The following is a 12,039-nucleotide window of genomic DNA, read 5'->3' on the forward strand; positions in this document are numbered from 1 at the left end:
GGGGTTAGGTTGGGTGAGTGTGCCACCATGCATGTGTGTCACCGTGCGAGGCGGGTAAAGTGTGGCACGGAGCGAGGTGCAGCGAGTGCACCAGCATGTCATTACAGGAGGGGACTGGGGATGGAGAGCTGCCCAGAAGTGGGGGGCACTGGAGGGAGGAGCCGCCCGTCGCTGGGAGGACACTCGGGGGGAGCCGCTCGGCGCTGGGGGGGCACTGGAGGGAGGAGCCGCCCGTCGCTGGGAGGACACTCGGGGGGAGCCGCCCGGCGCCGGGGGGGCGCTGGAGGGAGGAGCCGCCCGGCGCCGGGGGGCAGGGAGGGGCCTGGGCGGAGCTGTCCGCGGTGCTGGCCCCGCAGGTCCCGCCTGTCTCCAGCCTGCGCCAGCCGCGTCCTGCCCGTAGGCTCCGCGCCGCCCGCCCGCCCGCCCGCCCGGCTCCCCTGGGCGCGGCATTGATGGAGGAGAGCGCGGCTGTGCCCCGGCTCGCTGCCATCGCTGCGCCGGGCTCCCGTGCGGGGCGCCGGCGGGGAGCCCCGCGCCCCTCTCCCGGCGGGGCCGCCCCCCTGTGAGGCTGATGCCCCGGCCGCCCCCCCGTCCCTGCGCACCGGGGCAGGGGGCCGAACCCGCCGCGCCGGACACGGAGCCCGGGGTTCCTGCGGCCCCAGCGGGCTGCCCCTCCGCGGGGCCATGGCCCCCTTCCCCGCCTGCCTCAACTCGGCCGTGCTGGTGCTGTTCAGCTGCGACCTCTGCCTGGTGCGAGCAAGTGAGTGCGGGCCGGGCCGAGCCGGCCGGGGGAGGGCGCGGACCGGGCAGGGGCCGTGGCCAGGGCCTGGGGAGGGCGCGGACCGGGCAGGGGCCGTGGCCAGGGTCAGGGGAGGGCGCGGACCGGGCAGGGGCCGTGGCCAGGGCCGGGGGAGGGCGCGGACCGGGCAGGGGCCGTGGCCGGGGTCAGGGGAGGGCGCGGACCGGGCAGGGGCCGTGGGAGAACGCAGGGCCGGGGGAGGGCGCGGACCGGGCAGGGGCCGTGGCCGGGGTCAGGGGAGGGCGCCGGGCAGGGGCCGTGGGAGAACGCAGGGCCGGGGCTTCTGTCCAGCTTTGCACTGGGCTGATCGCAGCCCGGCGCGTGGCAGCCGCAGGAGGGGACCCGGCCGCGGCTGCGGTTGTAACCCAGTGGCAAAGCCCTGCAATGCAAAGGGGCTCCGGGGCCGCAGACTGCAGCAAGCACCGGGCTGCAGCGCCCGGCGACCAGGGACTCCAGCAGCGCTCGGGTTTTTAAGCCGAGAGGAAGGAGGTTCCGCAGTGATCCGAGCCCTCCAGCTCTGGTAGTTCCCGGGGCTCGCCCCGTGCTGCTTTCTCCGCAGCCCCTTTGCCCCCCGCCCCTGGGAGGGCGCTCGGAAGTCGGTTCTGCTTTCCTACGCGAAGGCAGAAGAACCCACCGAGATGGGCTAAATAGATCAGTCCCTGCCCGCTCTCCGCAGGCCCAGGGGAGGCCCCTCTGCCGAACCAAGCACAGGAGAACGGAGAGCCCGGACTTAGCTGCCATGTAAACAGCAAAGTTCCCCTTCCTCGCTTAAGAACAAATCTTGTTTACCCTGTTCACACGAGCAGCGCCATTGGCCCAAATTCATCCCTGGTGTAACGTCATTGCCCCTGCTTGCTTGTGTGTGTGGGGGGTGGGGATTGACTCTGTTTTACCAAAACATAATTGATTAATCAGTAGAGTTCCAAGCTCCTGCCTCCTTGGTCTGGGTGCACTCAGCAAAGCTGGGCCACTGCAGCTGGGTGTCGCTGGTTAGCTCTGGGGGCAAGTCCTGGCCTCCTCGGAACATCACACCAGTCTGACCACTAGGGGAAGGTTGCATTACCTTTTCCTTTTCTACTGGAGATCACAATTTAATCTGTAGGGTGAAATACACCACGTGCAGATGGCCTGCACCAGGTCCCTGCATCACTGAAGTCCCAGCGAGCCCCCACTGTAAGTACAAGAAAGTTACTAACATTCCCTTTAGAGTCGTTGTCTGCTTTGCTTACTTATAAAGCAGAAATTAAGAGCTTCGGGTCAGCTCTACTTGCTGGAGTGTGGGCCAATTTTAGGAGCAGGGATGCCAGACCCGAGGCCCACCTAGCACAATATGCTGCGGCTGGTGCCAGTGCTGCAGAGGAAGGTCAGAGAACACCGCAGCCGCAGTTATGGGATAATCTGCCCCACACTTTAGTCCTCATCCTGGTCTCTAATAATTACAGCTCATCTTAAAACCTGAAGCAGGAGGTTTACGCTTCCTGCCAGAGCTTTTGTTATCATAAGAACATAAGAATGGTCGTACTAGGTCAGACCAAAGGTCCATCTAGCCCAGTATCTGTCTACTGACAGTGGCCAATGCCAGATGCCCCAGAGGGAGTGAAGCTAACAGGCAATGATCAAGTGATCTCTCTCCTGCCATCCATCTCCATCCTCTGACAAACAGGCTAGGGACACCATTCTTTACCCATCCTGGCTAATAGCCATTGATGGACTTAACCTCCATGAATTTATCCAGTTCTCTTTTAAACTCTGTTTTAGTCCCAGCCTTCACAACCTCCTCAGGCAGGGAGTTCCACAAGTTGACTGTGCGCTGTGTGAAGAAGAATTTCCTTTTATTTGTTTTAAACCTGCTGCCCATTAATTTCATTTGGTGACCCCTAGTTCTTGTATTATGGGAACAAGTAAATAACTTTTCCTTATCCACTTTCTCCACATCACTCATGATTTTATATACCTCTATCATATGCCCCCTTAATCTCCTCTTTTCCAAGCTGAAGAGGCCTAGCCTCTTTAATCTTTCCTCATATGGGACCCTCTCCAAACCCCTAATCATTTTAGTTGCCCTTTTCTGAACCTTTTCTAGTGTTAGAATATCTTTTTCGAGATGAGGAGACCACATCTGTACACAGAATTTGAGATGTGGGCGTACCATGGATTTATATAAGGGTAATAATATATTCTCAGTCTTATTCTCTATCCCCTTTTTAATTATTCCTAACATCCTGTTTGTTTTAACCGCCTCTGCACACTGCGTGGACATCTTCAGAGAACTGTCCACGATGACTCCAAGATCTTTTTCCTGACTCGTTGTAGCTAAATTAGCCCCCATCATATTGTATGTATAGATGGGGTTATTTTTCCCAATGTGCATTACTTTACAGTTATCCACATTAAATTTCATTTGCCATTTGGTTGCCCAATCACTTAGTTTTGTGAGATCTTTTTGAAGTTCTTCACAGTCTGCTTTGGTCTTAACTATCTTGAGCAGTTTAGTATCATCTGCAAACTTTGCCACCTCACTGTTTACCCCTTTCTCCAGATCATTTATGATTAAATTGAATAGGATTGGTCCTAGGACTTACCCTTGGGGAACACCACTAGTTACCCCTCTCCATTCTGAGAAATTACCATTAATTCCTACCCTTTGTTCCCTATCTTTTAACCAGTTCTCAATCTCCTTTTATCCCATGACAGCTTAATTTACGTAAGAGCCTTTGGTGAGGGACCTTGTCAAAGGCTTTCTGGAAATCTAAGTACACTACGTTCACTGGATCCCCCTTGTCCACATGTTTGTTGACCCCTTCAAAGAACTCTAATAGATTAGTAAGACACGATTTCCATTTACAGAAACCATGTTGACTATTGCTCAACAGTTTTATGTTTTTCTATGTGTCTGACAATGTTATTCTTTACCATTGTTTCGATTAATTTGCCCGGTACCGACGTTAGACTTACCAGTCTGTAATTGCCAGGATCACCTCTAGAGCCCTTTTTAAATATTGGTATTACATAAGCTAACTTCCAGTCATTGGGTACTGAAGCCGATTTAAAGGACAGGTTACAAACCCTAGTTAATAGTTCTGCAACTTCACATTTGAGTTCTTTCAGAACTCTTGGGTGAATGCCATCGGGTCCCGGTAACTTGTTAATGTTGGGTTTATCAATTAATTCCAATACCTCCTCTAGTGACACTTCAGTCTGTGACAGTTCCTCAGATTTGTCACCTACAAAAGCCGGCTCAGGTTTGGGAATCTCTCTAACATCCTCAGCCGTGAAGACTGAAGCAAAGAATCCACTTAGTTTCTCCGCAATGACTATATCATCTTTAAGCACTCCTTTCGTATCTCGATCGTCAAGGGGCCCACTGGTTGTTTAGCAGGCTTCCTACTTCTGATGTACTTAAAAAACATTTTGTTATTACCTTTGGAATTTTTGGCTCATTATCATTAACTGTGATAACTCTGGATATTCTTGTTATCCGTATAGCTGCAGTCCCTTTCTGAATGCTAACCTTTGGCCTCCATGACTTCCTATGGCAGTGAATTCCATGGGCTGATTATACCTTGTGTGAAAACATATTTTCTTTTATCAGCTTTGAATTTCCCACTTTCAGTTTCTCTTACTGTCCCTTTGGCCTGGTCTACACTGGGAGAGGGGAGTCATTGTAAGATACACAACTTCAGCTACAGGAATAGCGTAGCTGAAGTCGACATATCTTATTTCGACTTACCTCCCACCCTCACAGCGTGGGATCGATGGCTGCAGCTCCCCCCATTGACTCCGCTATCATCGCTCACCCTGGTGGAGTTCTGGAGTCGACGGGAGCGCGTTTGGGGATCGATATATCACGTCTAGTCGAGACGCGATATATCAATCCCCGATAAATTGATCACTACCCGCCGATCCGACGGGCAGTCTGGACGTACCCTTCTTTCTTAGGTTATGAGACATGGAGAACACGAGCTCTCAATCTACCTGCTCTAGACCAGTCTTTATGGAAGGTACTTCCCTCATCGCTCCTCTTAGTCCTCTCCTGAGGTAACAATCCCAGTCGTTTTGATCTCTCTTTTTCATGGCCTTGATCACTCTCCTTGCTCTTCTCTGGGCCCCTCAGGCTTTGCAGTATCCCTGGAGATTTCTGTTTGAACTAGAGCAGATCTTTTAGAGAAACATCATATTTTTATTTAAGAAACTGCCAGTGGAGGAGAAGCCACCAGAGCTCAAATGACACCTCCATGCCCTCTCGCTTGGGCCAAAACTTTGAAAGGTCTCAATTCTGCCTTCTTCCTGTTCTACTCCTCTCATGGTACTGCTCTGCTACCTACTCCGGTAAAGGAGAACTAACAACTTAAAATGCCTTCTTCAAAAATGTTAAGTGACACTTAACTTTCAAATGCTGTGGACCTCCGAGCACTGCAAGCTAATCCCCACGGGGAGGTGGAGTACCTGCAGCGCTGGGAGAACTCTCTCCCAGCGCTGGCGCCGTGCCCACACTTGCTCTTCAAAGCACTGCCGCGGGAGCACTCCCGCAGCAGCACTTTGGAGTTTCAAGTGTAGCCAAGCCCTTAGGCAGCCAGACGCCATCTTCCCCCAGCCTGGGACTCGCTCTGGCGCTTAGGTGGGAGATAGGTATGCAGCTGCCTAGAGGGAGGCAGCAGTGCACCTGCTCTGAGATGGAAACATAGGTGCCAAGGGAATTTTACTGCAGACACACAGGTGCTGGCTTCCTCCGGACCCCGGGGGTGCTCAACCCCTGACTCTGCTCCAGGCCCTTCCCTCACCTGACCCCTGCTTCCAAGCACCCACCTCCACCCTGCCTCTTCCCACCCCTGCTCCACCCTTGTCCCTACCCCCACCATTCCCCCAAGCTCCCATCCCTGCTCTGCCTGTTCTTACCCAGTTCCACTGCCTCCCCGAGCACGCCCCATCCCCACTCCTCCCCACACCTCCTATATGCCGTAAAACAGCAGGAGGTGCTGGGAGGGAGGGGGAAGAGTTGATTAGGGGGAGCTGGCTGCTGATGGGTGCTAAGCACCCACTAATTTTTTCCTGTGGGTGCTCCAGCCCAGGAGCACTCATGGAGTCGGCGCCTATGTGAGTTTAGGCACCTACAAGGTTCAATGGGAGTTTTGTGTAAAACTGTGACTGAGGGGCCTAACTCCTTTTGTCCATCCAGTCCCAGGTTCCTGATCCAGCGAGGTGCTGGTCCACTCCTGGCTTCCCCTGGAGCTGAGGGCACCCAGCATCTCTGAAGATCAGCCCCCAGAGGTTTCAGCTTAAGCACCAAAACTCAGTGAGCACCTTTGGAAATGCTCCCCTCAATGAACAGGGGTTAGTCCAGGGGTTAGTCCAAAGGCGGCATGTGAGCGATTTTCAGTGGCACACTGCCCGGATCCTGGCCACCAGTCTGGGGGGCTCTGCATTTTAATTTAATTTTAAATGAAGCTTCTTAAACATTTAAAAAACCTTATTTACTTTACATACAATAGTTTAGTTATATGTTATAGACTTATAGAAAGAGACCTTCTAAAAAGGTTAAAATGTATGACTGGCACGCGAAACCTTAAATCAGAGTGACTAAATGAAGACTCGGCACATCGCTTCTGAAAGGTTGCTGATCCCTGGGTTAGACAATAAGCCAGAACCACTGGGGCAGATGTTCAGCAGAATGGGACCAGGGAGAGGCTGGGCTCTGCGGTTGATGGCATACTGAAGGAGGGATCTTGGGTCTGTCAGGGTCCAGTTAGCTGTTATTTCAGCTTGCCCCCTGCCCCATACAGTGTTTCCTCTCAGTGTTCCAACATTTCTAAAAGGCCTGGCCCATACATATCCACCTGTACAGGTGCTCCCACCCACCCTTCAGTGCAGTTCTGATGGGCTTTATAGGTGGCCCCTTCGACACCTCACACTCAAAACTGCCCTCCTGTAGTGATCACCTCCGCCAGAATGGCTGGTGAGCTCCCAGCTCTGATGACAGATCCTCCTTACACAGTGCTGCATAGGGAGAAGTGGTGCTGGGGCCCCACCCTACATTTCTGACCAAGGTGGTGTCCGGTTTTCATTTAAACCAAATTAAACCCCACTCTCCTGTTTTTTCTCCCAATCCAGGGGAAGCCAAGCTGCACACCTTGGATGTTCCCACAGCGCTTCTGCATGACTGACAAAGTCATTCAGAAAACTGTCCTGTTTATTTGGGTCACTGGGAAAACAGTTCAGGGTCAACTCATCTCATCTTGGAAACGTTATCCTGGATAACCCAGCCCATTACACCCATCTACCAGTTAGGAAGTTTACCTTCTTCCCACAAGAATTGGGGCCCACTCAGCTAGTGCTCAGCCAACCTCTGGCTTGCCCAAGGCCCATTCGCATATCAGCAACCTGGAGAACAGCCCCTTGGAGTCAGCCCAGACTTTCACACACCATTATGGATCTAGCCTCTAGATCAGAGCCAAATTGGAAAGAGCAGTTCTGAAATCCTTATTTAGTGAGGTATGGCTAGGACTCCTCCACCCACCTCCTGTTAATCTGGGACCTGCTAGCAAGGCACACGTCAGAGCCACGTGGACTTTGATGCAGAATGAACAGTTACTTCCCTGGCAGGAACTGTGGTTCTTTGAGATGCGATGTGTGGAGCCCATGACTCGCTCGCCTTTGGAGTTAATCTCTCCTGGTTCTCTGCATTGGTGAGAGAGCTGAGAGGCTGTAGCAACAATTCTGCTTTTTATGCCCTTGGCCAGTGGGGCTAGAAGGACATGCAGGGCTCAGGAGTGGCCTCAGAAGATACTGCTAGTCCCAGATTCTGGTCTCACGTGCATGAGGTGACTGGGATCCACATGGACAACACATCTCAAAGAACCAGTCACAGCAAGGTAAACAACAAATCTTTTTCTAGACGATACATTATTTTAGTAACTCTTTTCTGAACCCTTGCCAGTTTGTTATAATCCTTTCTGAAGTGCGGACAGCAGAACTGACATAGTATCCAGTAAGTTACTGCCATTGTATACAACCTACTTCTGCTCTGTATTCCCCCACTTATGTATCCAAGGATCACATTTGTTGTTTTTGTCACAACATCCCACTGGGAACTCATGTTCATTGGTTTCTGCTGTGACCCCCTAAGTCCTTTATAGAGTTGATGCTTTGCAAACTACTGTCCTCCATCAGCTAAGTGTGGCCTGCATTCGTTATTCAATTTATGACTTTGGATCTGGCTGTATTAACACTCATGTTTGAGTAAGCCGACCTCCCCCAGAGATCCAGCTGGCTCTGTACAACTGACCTGTCCCAATCGTTAGTCACCACCCCACCAGTTACTGTGGCATTGGCAAGCTTTAGCAGCAATGATTTTATGTTTTTTTCCAGCTCCTGGATAAAGTTGTGTCAGTGATAAAGTTGTGCCTGTGTAACCACACTGTTAGATCTGCTCCAGTACCCTCCATCCCCTAGAAGCCCTGTGGTTTGTTGCCCTCACATGGTGCCTCTTGTCTTGGAAAGCTCTTTGGGACAGGGAGCTGTGTCTGCTTTAGGGGCCACTTGATCACACAGACCTCAGGAAATGCAGGGGGAAGGTGCCCACAGCAAGTTGAGCTCTCCCCCTGGGGATGTGCATTGCAATAAACTCTTGCAGCCCAGGACCTTGCGGCACTGGGAACATAATATCTGGCAGGGAAACAGAAAAGCCTGTCCCTTTCACCTTCTGCATAGGCTCCAGTGTAGAGTTTAATGCTATTGCTCCAGTGAGGCTGTGCAAGCAGATTCAACTGTGTCGTGTTTACCCTCGTGATATGAAATGTTGCACCGGTGCTACTGCGTAAGTGGCCCCACGTGGTGTGTCAGGCTAGGACCATAGACTCATAGACTCTAGGACTGGAAGGGACCTCGAGAGGTCATCGAGTCCAGTCCCCTGCACTCATGGCAGGACCAAATACTGTCTAGACCATCCCTGATAGACATTTATCTAACCTACTCTTAAATATCTCCAGAGATGGAGATTCCACAACTTCCCTAGGCAATTTATTCCAGTGTTTAACTACCCTGACAGTTAGGAACTTTTTCCTAATGTCCAACCTAAATCTCCCTTGCTGCAGTTTAAGTCCATTGCTTCTTGTTCTACCATGGGAGGCCAAGGTGAACAAGTTTTCTCCCTCCTCCTGATGACACCCTTTTAGATACCTGAAAACTGCTATCAGGTCCCCTCTCAGTCTTCTCTTTTCCAAACTAAACAAACCCAATTCCTTCAGCCTTCCTTCATAGGTCATGTTCTCAAGACCTTTAATCATTCTTGTTGCTCTTCTCTGGACCCTCTCCAATTTCTCCACATCTTTCTTGAAATGCGGTGCCCAGAACTGGACACAATACTCCAGTTGAGGCCTAACCAGCGCAGAGTAAAGCGGCAGAATGACTTCTCGTGTCTTGTTTACAACACACCTGTTAATGCATCCCAGAATCATGTTTGCTTTTTTTTGCAACAGTATCACACTGTTGACTCATATTAAGCTTGTGGTCCACTATGACCCCTAGATCTCTTTCTGCCATACTCCTTCCTAGACAGTCTCTTCCCATTCTGTATGTGTGAAACTGATTGTTCCTTCCTAAGTGGAGCACTTTGCATTTATCTTTATTGAACTTCATCCTGTTTACCTCAGACCATTTCTCCAACTTGTCCAGATCATTTTGAATTTTGACCCTGTCCTCCAGAGCAGTTGCAATCCCTCCCAGTTTGGTATCGTCCGCAAACTTAATAAGCGTACTTTCTATGCCAACATTTAAATCGTTGATGAAGATATTGAACAGAACCGGTCCCAAAACAGACCCCTGCGGAACCCCACTTGTTATACCTTTCCAGCAGGATTGGGAGCCATTAACAACTACTCTCTGAGTACGGTTATCCAGCCAGTTATGCACCCACCTTATAGTAGCCCCATCTAAATTGTACTTTCCTAGCTTATCTATAAGAATATCATGCGAGACTTATCAAATGCCTTACTAAAGTCTAGGTATATCACATCCACCGCTTCTCCCTTATCCACAAGGCTCGTTATCCTATTAAAGAACGCTATCAGATTAGTTTGACATGATTTGTTCTTTACAAATCCATGCTGGCTATTCCCTATCACCTTACCACCTTCCAAGTGTTTGCAGATGATTTCTTTGATTACCTGCTCCATTATCTTCCCTGGCACAGAAGTTAAACTAACTGGTCTGTAGTTTCCTGGGTTGTTTTTATTTCCCTTTTTATAGATGGGCACTATATTTGCCCCCTTCCAATCTTCTGGAATCTCCCCCGTCTCCCATGATTTCCCAAAGATAATAGCTAGAGGCTCAGATACCTCCTCTATTAACTCCTTGAGTATTCTAGGATGCATTTCATCAGGCCCTGGTGACTTGCAGGCATCTAACTTTTCTAAGTGATTTTTTACTTGCTCTTTCCTTATTTTCTCTTCTAAACCTAACCTCTTCCCGTAAGCATTCACTATACTAGACATTCCTTCAGACTTCTCAGTGAAGACCGAAACAAAGAAGTCATTAAGCATCTCTGCCATTTCCAAGTCTCCCGTTACTGTTACCCCCTCCTCATTGAGCAGTGGGCCTACCCTGTCCTTAGTCTTCCTCTTGCTTCTAATGTATTGATAAAAAGTCTTCTTGTTTCCCTTTATTCCCATAGCTAGTTTGAGTTCATTTTGTGCCTTTGCTTTTCTAATCTTGCCTCTGCATTCCTGTGTTATTTGCCTATATTCATCCTTCGTGATCTGACCTAGTTTCCATTTTTTATGACGCCTTTTTATTTTGTAGGTCACACAAGATCTCAAGGGTAAGCCAAGGTGGTCTTTTGCCACATTTTCTATCTTTCCTAACCATCGGAATAGCTTGCTTTTGGGCCCTTAATAGCGTCCCTTTGAAAAACTGCCAACTTTCCTCAGTTGTTTTTCCCCTCAGTCTTAATTCCCATGGGACCTTGCCTATCAGCTCTCTGAGCTTACCAAAATCCGCCTTCCTGAAATCCATTGTCTCTGTTCTGCTGTACTCCTTTCTACTCTTCCGTAGAATGCAAATTCTATGATTTCATGATCACTTTCACCCAAGCTTCCTTCTACTTTTAAATTCTCAGCAAGTTCCTCCCTATTGGTTAAAATCAAGTCTAGAACAGCTTCCCCCCTAGTAGCTTTTTCAACTTTCTGAAATAAAAAGTTGTCTGCAATGCAGTCCAGGAACTTATTGGATAGTCTGTGCCCCGCGGTGTTATTTTCCCAACATATATCTGGATAGTTGAAGTCCCCCATCACCACCAAATCTTGGGCTTTGGATGATTTTGTTAGTTGTTTGAAAAAAGCCTCATCCACCTCTTCCGCCTGATTAGGTGGCCTGTAGTAGACTCCCAGCACGACATCACCTGTGTTTTTTACCCCTTTTAGCCTAACCCAGAGACTCTCCACCCTTCCGTCTCCTATGTCCATCTCCACCTCAGTCCAAGTGTGTACATTTTTAATATATAAGGCAACACCTCCTCCCTTTTTCCCCTGTCTATCCTTCCTGAGCAAACTATACCCATCCACACCAACATTCCAGTCGTGTGTATTATCCCACCAAGTTTCAGTAATGCCAATAATGTCATAGTTGTATTTATTTATTAGCACTTCCAGTTCTTCCTGCTTATTACCCATACTTCTTGCATTTGTATAAAGGCATTTAAGATACTGGTTTGATCTTGCCTCCCAGCTTTGCCCTGACCCTCCTTCCTCTCTGCCATTATAGCCCGTGCTCCCTCCTGTTTCCAACCCATCTCCCAGGTCTTGTTCCCCACTTACCGGTGGGCTTTGCTCACCTGTCCCCGTCGAACCTAGTTTAAAGCCCTCCTTACTAGGTTAGCCAGTCTGTGCGCAAATAAGGCCTTTCCCCGCTTCGAAAGGTGAACGCCATCTGTTCCTAGCAGTCCTTCCTCGAATAGCATCCCGTGGTCGAGGAAGCCAAAGCCCTCCTGGCAACACCATCTTCGCAGCCAGGCATTCACCTCCACGATGCATCTGTCTCTGCCCGGACCCCTACCTTCAACAGGAAGAATCGAAGAGAATACCACCTGCGCTCCAAACTCCTTAACCCGTACTCCTAGAGCCCTGTAGTCACTCTTGATCTGCTCAGTGTCACACCTCGCAGTATCATTTGTGCCCACATGGATGAGTAGCATGGGGTAGTAGTCAGAAGGCCGGATAATTCTCGACAAAGCCTCTGTAACATCTCGG

General features: G+C 50.1%; 1 protein-coding gene across 4 annotated transcripts in view; it reads left to right on the top strand.

Moving 5' to 3' along the window:
• Positions 1-626: 626 nt before the first annotated feature.
• The window catches only part of FNDC4 (fibronectin type III domain containing 4), a 66,383-nt gene continuing 54,970 nt past the window's right edge, over positions 627-12,039 (top strand). For 3 of the 4 annotated variants that reach the window (XR_003999425.1, XM_030554977.1, XM_030554979.1), the window contains exon 1: positions 627-760. Coding sequence is in view for 1 of the 4 variants with exons in the window: in XM_030554977.1 (XP_030410837.1) it covers positions 685-760 (76 nt within the window). In the remaining 3 variants the exon portion in view is untranslated. Of the gene's footprint in view, positions 761-1,901; positions 1,973-12,039 lie in introns of all 4 variants that reach the window. The other variant, XM_030554978.1, reaches the window with a different exon arrangement.

This window comes from Gopherus evgoodei, chromosome 3 (assembly GCF_007399415.2).
Source record: "Gopherus evgoodei ecotype Sinaloan lineage chromosome 3, rGopEvg1_v1.p, whole genome shotgun sequence".
Lineage (NCBI taxonomy): Eukaryota > Metazoa > Chordata > Testudines > Testudinidae > Gopherus > Gopherus evgoodei.